This window comes from Phyllobates terribilis, unplaced genomic scaffold, assembly GCF_046119375.1.
Source record: "Phyllobates terribilis strain yellow unplaced genomic scaffold, ASM4611937v1 Scaffold_373__1_contigs__length_1865987, whole genome shotgun sequence".
NCBI classification, from domain to species: Eukaryota; Metazoa; Chordata; class Amphibia; order Anura; family Dendrobatidae; genus Phyllobates; species Phyllobates terribilis.
Window position 1 is genome coordinate 1,030,513 of NW_027363133.1, and position 12,766 is coordinate 1,043,278.

Genomic DNA, 12,766 nt, shown 5'->3' on the forward strand with positions numbered 1-12,766 from the left:
TTTTCTTGCTTTTTTTTTTGGTGCGTTTTTTTCACCGTCCCTTTGTCTCTGTTATGAATGTACATAATGTTCAGTGAAAAAAAAAAATCTCATTCAGGTTTATGCACAAAAAACGCTGAAAACCAGACACCTGCGTTTATTCCACATCTCATTACTTCCAATGGGTGAAAAAACGCTGAAAGAAGTGACATGCTCTATCTTGCAAAAAAATCACTCAAAGCACAAAATCCTGAACAAAAAAAAAAACCATGATGTGTGCATGAGATCTCTGGAATCTCATAGACTTTGCTGGTACTGCAAAACGCAGCTGAAAATTTGCATTAAAAAAATGCTGATAAAAACATTATGTGTGAACATAGCCTTAGAGATTCATTTCTAAACCTCTTGAAATAACTTTTCTCCATACATTCAAGACTTGGCTGTAAATCGGTGGCTACTTTTTGACCCAAGATAAAAACGTTTCTGGTTTTGTCGCCATCAGACAGTTATCCTACTATATCCCTAAATAATGTGTTATTGCTCCTAGGGAGGCCGCAGTATATACAGTATATACCACCGCCAGCGATGCAAACCTATGGAAATAGTGAAATGTGCAATGTCCTCCCATCAGAGAAGCTGACAGGCTGGGACCTGCGCTCTGCACCAGCTCTCAGCTGCACAGGGATCATTTTACAGGTATTTTTGCAGCCTCTGCTATGCAATTGCTGGTGAGATCCACCCAACTTTTTTTTTTTTTCTTAAAGTAACCTTCCCTTTTGTGCAGCAGCTTCCCTCTTCCATGCTGCTGCCTGTAGATGAGCAGTCCCAGCTGGGAGTCCTCTGCAGCTGAACTTACTCACAACTTTCCTCCATACACAGTCACAGCTCTGCAGCCATGCTGAAGGTCTTTGTGGACTCTGCCTCCAATGTCCCTAAAACCAAGCTGGGAAAGCCGGATCCCATAGTGACCATCACCTTCAGAGGTAAGGTTAGGGCCAAGTCTCCTGAAGTCTCTTCTCTGTGGCTTTCTCATTCCTCAGTTTCTATAACTGCCATGTAATAAGCTGCTCTTCCCTCATCAAGGACACAACTGCCTTTATTGTGTATGGTAATAGGTCTGGATAGGCATAGTCTAGCATTACATGCAGCGGCTCCGCTCCTAATTCCATCTCAGACATGCTGAAAGTGATTTGGAGAACTACAAATCACAGAATGCCTTATTTGCTGTCTTGTTCTGCCCTCCCAGATTTCACTGGATAATAACTTGGTCTCCTCTCCCCAGGTGTGACTAGCATGTGCTCCATGTTCCTAGGCTATGTATTATGTGCTTTATCATGTGTCTGCCCTATTTGTACCTTCTTTTTGGGTTTTATGTTTGTTTAAGTCGGTGGGCACCACGGGGCGCGGCGGACATGTGGCACAGGCTGCGTCTTCTGTAGGGATCATGCATCACTATGTTACCGACTGATAAGGGAAGCAACCCAATGACGTCTGTTATTCCATCTCGAAATGTCCCGTTCAGACAGCTCCGACCCCCTATTCCCATTATAGCGTATGGATGTCATAGGGGGGGGATACACAAGACCCCTGGTGTAATAGTCAAGGTGCTGCAGAGGGCGAGGCCATCAATGTCTGATAGGTCACATAGGTGGGACCGGCATCTATTTTCAGAACATGGGTCCCCTGATCCCTTGTTCCGGCTGGCGTCTGACTAGTAAGGCAAATGCAGACGACCATATTTTCAGTCCGACAAACCATTGGATCACACTCAGACCAATGTTATTTTATGGGGCAGGGCACATCAGTGTCTGTCCAAGGAGAAAAATCTCTGCATGCCTGAGTTTGATCCGATATTGGGATTGCATTCGGCCATGCAAGTCAATGAGTGTGTGGGAAACCAGACTGCACTCGGATGACATCTGAGTGCAGTCCGATTTTTGCGGCCTCACAAAATAGAGAATTTTTTTTCCCTCCATCTTCACCACATCCGAGAGAATCAGATCACACTGTGACCATACTCTGATCAGCATGCAATTTGTGTAATACACTGGTGTGACCCCAGCCTTAGCAAGAGGAATGGTGGCGCTGCACATGCCGACTCTTTCATTCCCATCTCCGTTCTAGATACAGCCGGGACTCCTATCGTTGTGATTGGAGAGAGATGGCGCATGCGTCACCACAGCTCCACTCGCTGGTGGTCCGATGCCGACCAAATGGAATAAGGGGACCCCCGTTTTGTTGCAGATCCAGGTCTCCTGGGACCTGCACTCATCAGACATTCATGGCTTGTGGATGTGCTAGAAATGTCTCTTGTGAGACAACCCCTTTAAAGGGAGCCGTCAGTATGTTTGTACATATGGCTATATAGGCTCTTGTGCCCCCCACCTATAAAAATTATACTTTTTTTTTTTTTTTTTTTTTTTTTTTTTTTTTTTTAGATGTGATGTACCAGGGTAGAAGCCACATGCAAATCAGAGTGTAAGTGCAGTGTGGGCGTGGCAGTATTTGTCCATGTGCAATGACGCGCCCATGTGCATATAGAACAGGGACCCTTAGGCCATGTTCAGTATTTTACATCCGTATTTGTAAGCCAAAATCAAGAGTGGGTGATAAATCCAGAAGTGGTGACGTGCTTCTATTATACTTTTTCCTTTGATTGTTCCTCTCCTGATTTTGGCTTACAAATACTGGGGTAACAACCTCACAAAATACTGAACGTGTGCATGTGGCCGAAGGCTATGTGCCCACGATGCAGAAATGAAGCAGAAAATTTCTGCAGCATTTCTGCATCTCCCTGGCAGAAAAAACGCATGCAGATTGTACATGCAGATTGTGCATGCGTTTTTCCTGCAGAATACATGCGGGTTCACATGCGTTTCCGCATGCAGATTGAGAAGCGCTTTCCAGGCGATAGCATCACTTGGAAAGTGCTTGACAACTAGGTCACACTGTATAAATCCATGCAAACAGCATGGATTTATATAGTGTGACCGTAAAAATTAAAACAAATAAAGCTATACTCACCCCCGATGTCCCGGCGTGGCTGCAGTGCTCGTTCCTGTCTGGTTCCCGGCTGCCGGCATATCGCGAGACAGAGCGGTGAAGGGCCTGCGGTCACATGACTGTGACGTCACCGCAGGTCCTTCAGCGATGCCGGCATTCAGAGAGAAGCCGCCGGAAAGGTGAGTATAAACTTTATTTGTTATTTTATTCTTTTTTTACAGGTACAATGGTACCCAGGTCTGGATGAGAGTCTCCTCTCCTCCAGAACTGGGTACCATCCGCACATAGAGACGCATAGAAGCCGCTTGTACAAATGTACAGACACGGTTTCTGTGCGTCTCAATGCAAGTCAATGGCGGGAGTTCCGCTGCGCTTCCGCAAAATTAAATGACATGCTGCGGATTTTTGTACGCAGCATAAACGCTGCGGAAAAATCCGCAGCATGTGCATAGAACATGCGGAATCCCCTTGGGGACCATGGGGTGCGGATTACCTAGCGTTTAACAAGCGTTTACGCTGCGGAAATTCCGCAGCATAAACGCTTGAAAAACGCTACGTGGGCACACAGCCTAAGAGTTTATTTTTGCGGATAGAAATGTCTGATATTGATCTCATTTATGGATCATATTTACCGGTCCAGATCAATGAAAGAACCAGAAGGCACCAGGATGGCATCCCTGTATCTTCCGAGTGCTTTCCGTTTTTTTTTACTGTTTAAGTAGGAGAAACTTAAAGATTATTATTTTTTTATTTTTTATTTTTATTTTTATTTTTATTTTTTTTTGCATTTGTGGGAAATGGATGTTAGATATTGATAGAAAAACAAACCCCAAAAAAACATGGCTGAAAATCGTATCCAGAACACTGAAGGAAACATGGATGTCTGAATGGGACCTAGGGCTGGGGCTACACAGCAACTGTAGCCACAACACAGGTTGTGCATCCAAAATATGCTATATGCTGCTACATTGCTGCGTAATACAGGTGAAAGGCGTCACTTTGCGACACCCAGGGACCGCGACAAGCAAATTTAGTCAGACCCCTTCAGGTTTTTTGCTTCTTGCTTGCATTGTACCCCAGGAATTGCAAGGCGACCCCATTCACCTGCATTACACTGTGATTTAGCAGCGGCATAGTGCAATTTTTGGCCGCGCAACCGGTGTTGCGGCCGTGTAGCCCAAACCTTAATTTTAGGCCTCATTCAGACGTCCATTTTTCTCACATACAAGAACAACAGACCGATTATTTTGATCAGAGTGCCATCAGTTTTTCTCGTATGTGGAGAAAAAAAAATGTCTCAATCTTCTCCTTTCTGATAGTCAGGTGTCATCTGAGTGCAGTCCTGTTTACTTATTTTTTTTCCCAAAGGACCCATTGACTTGCATTACCAATTTCGATCTGACCCTTGGATTAAAATCCTACATGTTTCTGCGATTTTTCTGTGAAAAATCATGGACATGAATGGCCTCATAGAATCGCACAGGTATAAGTGCTATCTGTGAACAAAATGGATAGCACTCGTATGGGAACACAGCCGTCTGAATGAGGCCTAATGGATCTGGTTGCAATCTGCAGATTTTTAACTCTTTGACCCTTGATTGATTGACGTGGTTCCTTCTTTTGGAGCAGAGTGACAAGTCAAGCCTGACATGCCAGAGTGAGGAGACTTATAGGCCATGCATGGGATAATAGTACAAAGAGTGTAGATTTCTCTGAATGTTTTTGTACGATTATCCCATGCATGGCCTATAAGTCTCCTCACTATGACATGTCGGGCATGGCAAGTCTCCTCGCTCTGACATGTCAGGCTTGCCTTTTCACCCTCCACAAGGAGAAACCTTACCCCTTAGACCCTACTATTAACCCGTAAACTGAAATCATTTGCAGCAGTGCGATCTGCTCAGTGACGGGGTCATATTGATTGTTGGCATGAAGCGCGTCCACGCAGGCAAACACATTCCAAGTATCTTGTTTTCTAAACACTTTGTCTGGATGTCCTGCAAGCCCAATTTTTAAAGGGATACTGTGTCCCTTGTAGTATGGCAACTCTCCAGGTCTGGACACTAATCCCACCATTGTGTACATTTTTCCACCCCGGCAGCACTGGTATTACATGGCATCCAATGAGTCTTTTCTTGAAGTTTTGACGCATTTCTGCCACATTTTCTGCAAGGAAAAAGTCATGTCTGGAAAGAATGTTTGATAATCCAGGGCAAGGGGAAAACGCATCTGAGGCTGATTTGTGGTGCAGCTCATGTTACACCGGATGCAGATTGTGAGCGCACAGCTCCTCTCTGAATCCTCTGGACGGGAGGCTGCAGAACCTCTTAGGTGAGAGAAGCCTGCGAGGTCAGGGATTAGGAATCACTGTGGATGATGGAGGATAGAGACGTGTCCTGACATTGCATGGTGGGAGTGGTGGTGCTGGCTCGTGTGTAACAGGTGGTTAAATCTGGGAAAAAAGCTCCGTATTTCATCCATCTTTGGTCCCTGGCTTTCTGTTTTTGGACTTCATGTCTTATCTATTTTTCTCGGATGCCATTTGTATTTTCATTTCAATTCTTTTTATTTTTAATGTGTTCTGCAAAACTATGGACATGTCAGTACTCCCGTAGAATATAAAGTCTATGGGAATAAAACGGCACGCATGCAAATGCTAATGTATGAATCCGGCATTGCCAAATCAAAGTGTACTTGAACTTTCACACACAACCTGTAGAAAAGCATGGCAAAACTTAATTTGGTGCACATGCCAGTTCAATATGTACTGGCACTGTCCAAAATCTTATGCTCTGTAACTCGCCATCTGCTCTTTTTGAGGAGCATTCTGCCAGCACTACAGGAACTGTTACTTCCTTTCCTTCACCACATGTATTGCACCTGCAATTATTCAAAGGCTGACTTTCTCTGGAGTAAATGCCTGCCGTCCTGCTATGCCTGTATGCAGTTTAAAGCTGGAACAAAGAGACAAAGTGCCGCCTCCACTGCTGGACAGAAGGGAAAAGCCTAGTGGCTGGCAATATTTAAAGTGATTTTTGGGAGTAAGACGACGTAGGGTTTAAATAAATGGATTTGCAGATTTATCAAATGAGATCAAGTTGTCTGGAAGTTCAGGGACCAAAAAACTGCATTTATAAAGCGATGGTTGTTTGCAGTAGATGTAGCAGAGCAGAGTCTGTAATGTTCCACCATGGAACCGTTAATTTAGAGGGGTTGTCCACTGCTTTGGCACCGTTTCAGCAATGTCCGCACCAGGTCTCCCGGGGCTTGCATGTTATTATGCCACATTGAGAATAGGGTATTTTTACTTTACAAGGGTGAATGCTTTATTATAAAAAGGGGTTGTCCAGCTAGTTCACACTAGGTGTTTTTTTTATACAAATTTTCAGCTGCGTTTTACAGTACCAACAAAGTCTGAAATCTCATGCACACACTTTTTTTTTTTTTTTTTTGTGTCCTCAGGATTTTGTGCTTTACATGTTTTCTTGCACAATAGAGCGTGGCACTTCATTTTTCACCCATTGAAAGAAATGGGTGGTGCAAAAAACACTGAAAAAAACGCCTAGTGTAAACTTTTTGCTGTGTTTTTAGTGAAAAAAAGCAAGTATAGCAGTATGTGAAACACATTATTTTTGTGATTTCTCCCACCAAGTTTACCTTCTTGTCTTGGTCACCTGAGATGACAGTTAGGTTTAGTGCAGTTTAATTAAATTGGTGATGTGTACAAAGTAAACATTGGCTGACCAAGGTGTGAGATTGAACAGTGCTTGAGCAACTCAATGGCAGACCAAAGTGTGAAAGTACGGTAAATAGTGTCCTACAAACTCAATGCACTGCCAATGTCTTAGAGAAACTATTCCCGACCAATTCACTACCACACACCCACCCACACCCATACATACATACATACATACATACATACACACTGTTTCATTTGTAATGTGGAATTTTTCATGAACATATATTAAGCATTGGTGACCTGTGTTCATGCTTCTTTGGTAGAAGCGAAGCTGAACTTTGGGATCCTGAAAAACGCACCAAAACCTGCTGTTTTGCTGCAGAAAAAAAAACGCTGAAAAAACCTAGTGTGAACATAGCTGTGAATATTCCATATTTCTATGACTTTTTTGCTCCATCTTGTTCTTTTAGGGAAATGGCAGTATTTTTTTTTTTGCTATTTATATTTAATTACTGCCCTAGCAAATCATGGCTTCAACTGAGCTTTCGGCTGTGCCAGAGTCAGATTAAGGCCACATTCACACGTTCAGTATTTGTTCAGTATTTTACATCAGTATTTGTAAGCCAAAATCAGGAGTGAAACAATCAGAGGAAAAGTATAATAAAACACGTCACCACTTCTGTATTTATCACCCACTCCTGGTTTTGTCTTACAAATACTGATGGAAAATATTGACCAAATACTGAACGTGTGAACGTGGCCTAAGGCTGGGGCTGCACAGCCTCATGTGTTGAGCAACATTGAGATCGTGGTTTCACATTAAATCATCACATCTAATGGTTTGCTATGGTGATACAGTGCGACCTCTGACCGACTGCGACACAGTTTCAAAACATTTCCTAATGAGTTGAATTTTCTGTCGCTGGTCGCACATAACTCGCTGCCGTACACTTCCATGGGAGTCATAGCTGCGACTTATTGCTGATTTGGCAATAAGTTGCACAGATTTTTTTGGTTGAGGCGACTTGTCTGAGATTTGACACAAGTTTCCGTGTAGCCCCAGCCTAAAAGGGGGTCTACAGTATTTGCAAAAAAAACAAACCAAAAAAAACGCCACACCTGACTACAGGTTATGTGCGGTATTGCAGCTTAGCTCCTTTTGAAGAATGTGAGACTAAACTGCTAAACTGCAATATGACACAGAACCTGAAGACCTGTATTTAATAATAATAATTTTCATTTATATACCGCCAACATATTCCGCAGCTCTTTATTATTTGGAAGACAGCAGCCATGTTTTTCAAATCCTGGACAACCCCATTAAAGGGAATCACCAGACTTTTTCTATGCCATCTGAGAGCAGTTTGATGTGGGGGCAGAGACCCTGATTCCAGCAATGTATCACTTAGTTTACCCATTGAGTTGTGATACATTCAGTTTTCTCTGCTGCAGATCTAGCAGTGCTCTGAATGCTGAGCTCTGTATATGACGCGCCCCCTGGGCCAGTGCTGTTAGGGAATACCCGGAGCCGGATCAGATGGGGGTTGTAGTCTCCGAGTGGCTGTGACCCGGTCCGTGCCCAGGGTGTCAAGCTCAGTGTGTGGCAGTCCTACAGATGTTATTAGAGTTCTTTGTGTCGACTACGCCACCCGTTGATTTGCGGTCAAAAGGCCGCTGCTGCAGCAGGGTCCGCTGAGGCTGTTGGTATGTGTGCAGCTTTGGTAGTATAACCCCCAACGGGAGGGGTATAGCCTCAGGGGGTCAGCCGTGGAGGATGGTGGTTGTGAAGGTGCAGCAAGGAGACTCAGAGGCATAAAATGCAGTTCCAGGGTTTTACTTACTGGTGTTGCTCGGGTCACTGTGTACAGCAGTGACCACCCAAGCCGTGCTGCGTCCACCAGGTCCTGGACTCGGTCAACTCCCGGGCGATTCTTGAGTATGGTCCTGAGCTCCTTTCTGACTCTCCCTTCTTCTGGCCGTTCCCACCAGGGATCCACTTTTGGCCGGCTCCCTCGGGTCTCTTGGTGGTCAAGCCTCCTCTGGGCTCCCTGACCCTATGCTTGGTATGCCTTTCTAGTGGATTTGGTGAGGGTCGTGGCAGATCCTGCCCACGACCTCCGGTTCCTGGCTAAGGTGTGCTGTAGCCTCTGCCAGCTTGGGATCCGGTACCCTTTTGCCGACCCTTCACCCTTTTGTCCTTATTTTGGGATCTTGGGGTCCCCTCTGCGCCTCTGGGTCTCTCTTCCTTCTCCTCTGCTCTGCTTCTCAGGCTCTCAGACAGACTGGCTGACTGACAACTGACTGACGTCTCACAGACTGACCCTGATCTAAGATGGTGCCCACCTTATATACTCCCTCTATGTGTGAGCTCAGGTGACCAGCACCCATTGAGCTCCTAGCTTTACCCAGGCTGCTCCCCCTATCTGCCCCTACACTACTGGGATGTTCCACCCCCCTCCCACTCCAGCCAGGAACAGACACTGTCGTACCTGCACATTTCTCTAGTGGGAGTACCATCGGTCTGTTCCTCGGAAATGGGATGTGTGTAGTGCATGCAGCTAACTGAGCTCAGTTCCACACTCCATCCTTACCCGGGAGTGGAATATCACACCTCTGGCTGAGGTGCAATACCCCTGTAGCAGCCGAATCCTCAGGGTGCTACATATACCCCCGTCCACTCCACTGATTAGCAGCTTTCTGTGTACAATGTATAGTGATAGAAAGCTGCTGATCAGTGCTGGGGTTGGACTAGGAGGCACGAAACTCCTAGTCCTGTAGTGATAATCTCCTGCTGATAAAACACTGATTTTATTAAAACGACAACACACAAGCCTGGTAAGTGATACGTCGCTGGAATCAGGGCCTCTGCCCCTACATCATACTGCTGTCAGATTACATAGCAAAAACCTGCTGACAATTCCCTTTAAAGTCCATCATGGAGGCAGCCCATGGAGCGAACAGGCCCAGCACTGGTTGGGTGGTGAGAACTTGTACAAGACGCCTTTTTTCATAGGAACTCTATAGTTTGCAAACAAGGGGAGAAGAATTGACCTAAGGGTCATAGAAATGTGTTTTTGGAGGCCTTGTGCGCTCAGTGAAAGTCCTGAAACTTCATCCCCCTCCCTTATATGTAGAAATGTAACCGCGTCTGGCAGACGTTACATCCTGCATTATTTTCTGTTGAATCACTGCTTTTCTTGCATTTCCATGGCTGTGACTCAGCGGAGAGCCCTCCATGTCTAATGTCTCCACATTATGACAATCTTCATATCTCGCTCCTGAAATATTAGAAACATTGTTTATAATGGAAACAGGAAAAATGTGGAGTATCCATGAGCCGGCGGGGGGCAGCTGTGTATCTAGTTATAGGTTGTGTTCTCCACTCCCTGATAATCACTGACATCACACAGCCATAATTGTTAGCGGATGCAAAGTAAGCAGCCCGGTGGGGGGGGCGATCGTCCTCTGCTCAGACGACCTGGAGCGCTGCTGATCCGCGCAATAAACGTCTCATGTGTAAAATATGTAAAGATCTCTGAGGGCGTTTAGCAAATCCACATGATCGATCCCATTGATGGTCCCATCCGCGCTTTTTTTCATGCGGAATTAGTAAAACGTGCTACTTATTTTCGCAGCTGATATTTTTTTTTTTTTTTTGCAAACTTGCATGGAAATATTCTATTGGGATTTGGGGGAATAAAAATCATTTTCACATGCATGGTATTTGGGTTATGTGCAAAAAAATGTGTATTTTTTTTTTTTTCCTCAAAAGCCTGAGAAATCATTTTTGTGCATTCATGCAGTATTTGCAGCAATTTTTTTTTCTGCAGGAAAAACATTGTGTAAAATGCGTGCGTTCATTTTTTATTTTATTTTTTGTTTTGTTCCCCCAATTCATTTGAAAAATGCAGAGAATTGACGCAGTGGAGATTTGATATAAGCTTTGAAGGTTCAAATCTGCAAGGAAAAAATAAGCAGCAAGTTTTTGTTTTTTTTTTGTTTCCCGCCCCACTTGAGATTTAAAAAAAAAAAATTGAGGGGGAAGAAAAACCACACACATCACTTCTTTGAGGCAGATCCACTTGGAATCCACTCCAAGCGAGACACTGTCCAATCAAAAAGCTACAAAAACACTTTTGGGAATAAAACTGTTCAGGAAATGGGAAAACTCCTCCAAAAAAAGGGGCGTTTCTTTTTGCAGTTTCCACTTGAAAACTCGCAGGTTTTGATCATCTCAAAAGCTTATTGGATCCATGTCCCTTTATAAGACGTATGATAGATTTTTAATTCCACCGCATTTAGTGTATATTCTTAGTTGGCTGCATTTTCGGGGATGATTAAGCCCCCACTACAATCCCAGCCGCCACCGCTCCTGGGAACAAGCACGTTGGGCGAGGGTTTACAATAAACTCGGCCCCGTTTTGGTCCAGAGGTCCTAGGAAATTTGGCAGATGCAGCAACTGGCCATGTCCTTTAAGAAAGTCCCCTACTAGGAGATCGTGTTTTGATGGTGGTGATTTCAACAACGTTCACTGTAATTATTTGTCTAGCACTGATGAAGGTGAAACCTGATGCTGAAGATTGCCTGCAGAAGGAATAATCCTCTGAAAACAAATACTATAAGTCCGGGGATAGTTGTTGGACCTTTTGGAGATTTTTCTATTGGGGCCCATTCAGCTTCAAGTTACTCATCTGCTTAGGGGACCATGCTATAACTTGGCATTTGATGCAATATATGACGGGGGGCTACATCTACATGGAGTTTGTATATTCTTCTTTTGTTTGCATACGATTTTTCTACCTCTCTGGCGTCTGGACCCCCGGACTCACGGGCCACATGGTGCGTTGGTATTAGCGGCACGCCACTGGCTGGCAGGCCCTGGAGGAGTGGGGGCCCTAGGCAGATGCCTAGTCTGCCTGACCCTACACCTGAGCAATACTAAGGAAATCCTGACATGACCTGCTGGTGGCTGTTGAGGACTGGAGTTGGAGAATACTGCTGTAGTGTTTCCCGTCATTGCGGAGGTGGATAATCCTCTTTTCTGGACACTTGGCGTTTGTGCGCTGTGTATAGAGCGCTGATGTTTTCTTACCCTCGCTTTGTTGTTTGACTTTTTCACCGCTTATTCAACCTCATTTCAGTATGTTTTTGTTGAATCTGACGAGGAACCACACGGAGTATTCTAGGAAACATCTGCACCACATGTGCTCCTTATTAGAGGCGTATTTATGTATTTTCAGGAAACAACTCCTTTAAGTAAGATTGTACTCAAGATCTGCACTTATTGTATCTGATTGGTGTAAGGCTGACTCCTGGGACCTCCACCATTCATTTATAATGGTAGTCCTCCCATTTTAATGACTCGGCGTTGAGCGTGGGCTCTGGTGCTCCCTTCTGCCTCTGTGGGGCTGCCATAGGTAACAGAGCGCTGTATCTGTCTATCTCTGGGACCCCCAATATTACCCATCCTGTAAGTATCAATCTTGGGCCTCCTATATTTTTTTTCCCTGTTTTGTTTAGAATATCAACTATAGAGCTGCCAAGGCAAACCATATTAAAATTATTTTTATTATGCTTTTGCTTTTCTAGCGCCATCATATTTCACAAAGCTTTACAGACGTAATCATCACTGTCCCCATGGGGGCTCACTATCTGAAATCCTTATCTGTATGTTTTTTTTTATGTGTGGGAGGAAACCGGAGAATATACAAACTCCTTGTAGATGTTGACCTTAGTGGGATTTAAAGGTCAGGACCCAGTGCTGCAAGACTGCAGTGCTAACCACTGAGCCACCGTGCTGCCCTTCTCCTCTACCCTAATCTATTGATACATTCAGTACAGGATTATTCCCATCTTCTTAGATGGATATGTTGAGTTAGTGACTAGAAAAAAAAAATCAGCTTTGCAAAATCATAACTTATTAAAATTTTCCCCCATTCTTCAGATATAACTAATTTTCCTGATTATTACCAAAGGGAGCAGCTACTGCTTGCTGTAGGAGCGCTGTCCGAACATGCTCAGTGCTTACAAGCTCTTTCCTAATGATTGAGGCCAGGTGGACTGGTGTAGCGTGGTTTGCTCCTAATCCCGGCCACCTCTCCAGT

General features: G+C 44.5%; 1 protein-coding gene across 4 annotated transcripts in view; it reads left to right on the forward strand.

Annotated features, from left to right (window-relative positions):
- Positions 1-725: 725 nt before the first annotated feature.
- LOC141223161 (myoferlin-like) overlaps positions 726-12,766 on the forward strand; it is a 161,783-nt gene continuing 149,742 nt past the window's right edge. For all 4 annotated transcript variants that reach the window (XM_073666783.1, XM_073666785.1, XM_073666784.1 and 1 more), the window contains exon 1: positions 726-962. In XM_073666783.1, coding sequence (XP_073522884.1) covers positions 875-962 — 88 coding nt within the window. In that variant the 5' untranslated portion in view covers positions 726-874. The remainder of the gene's footprint in view (positions 963-12,766) is intronic.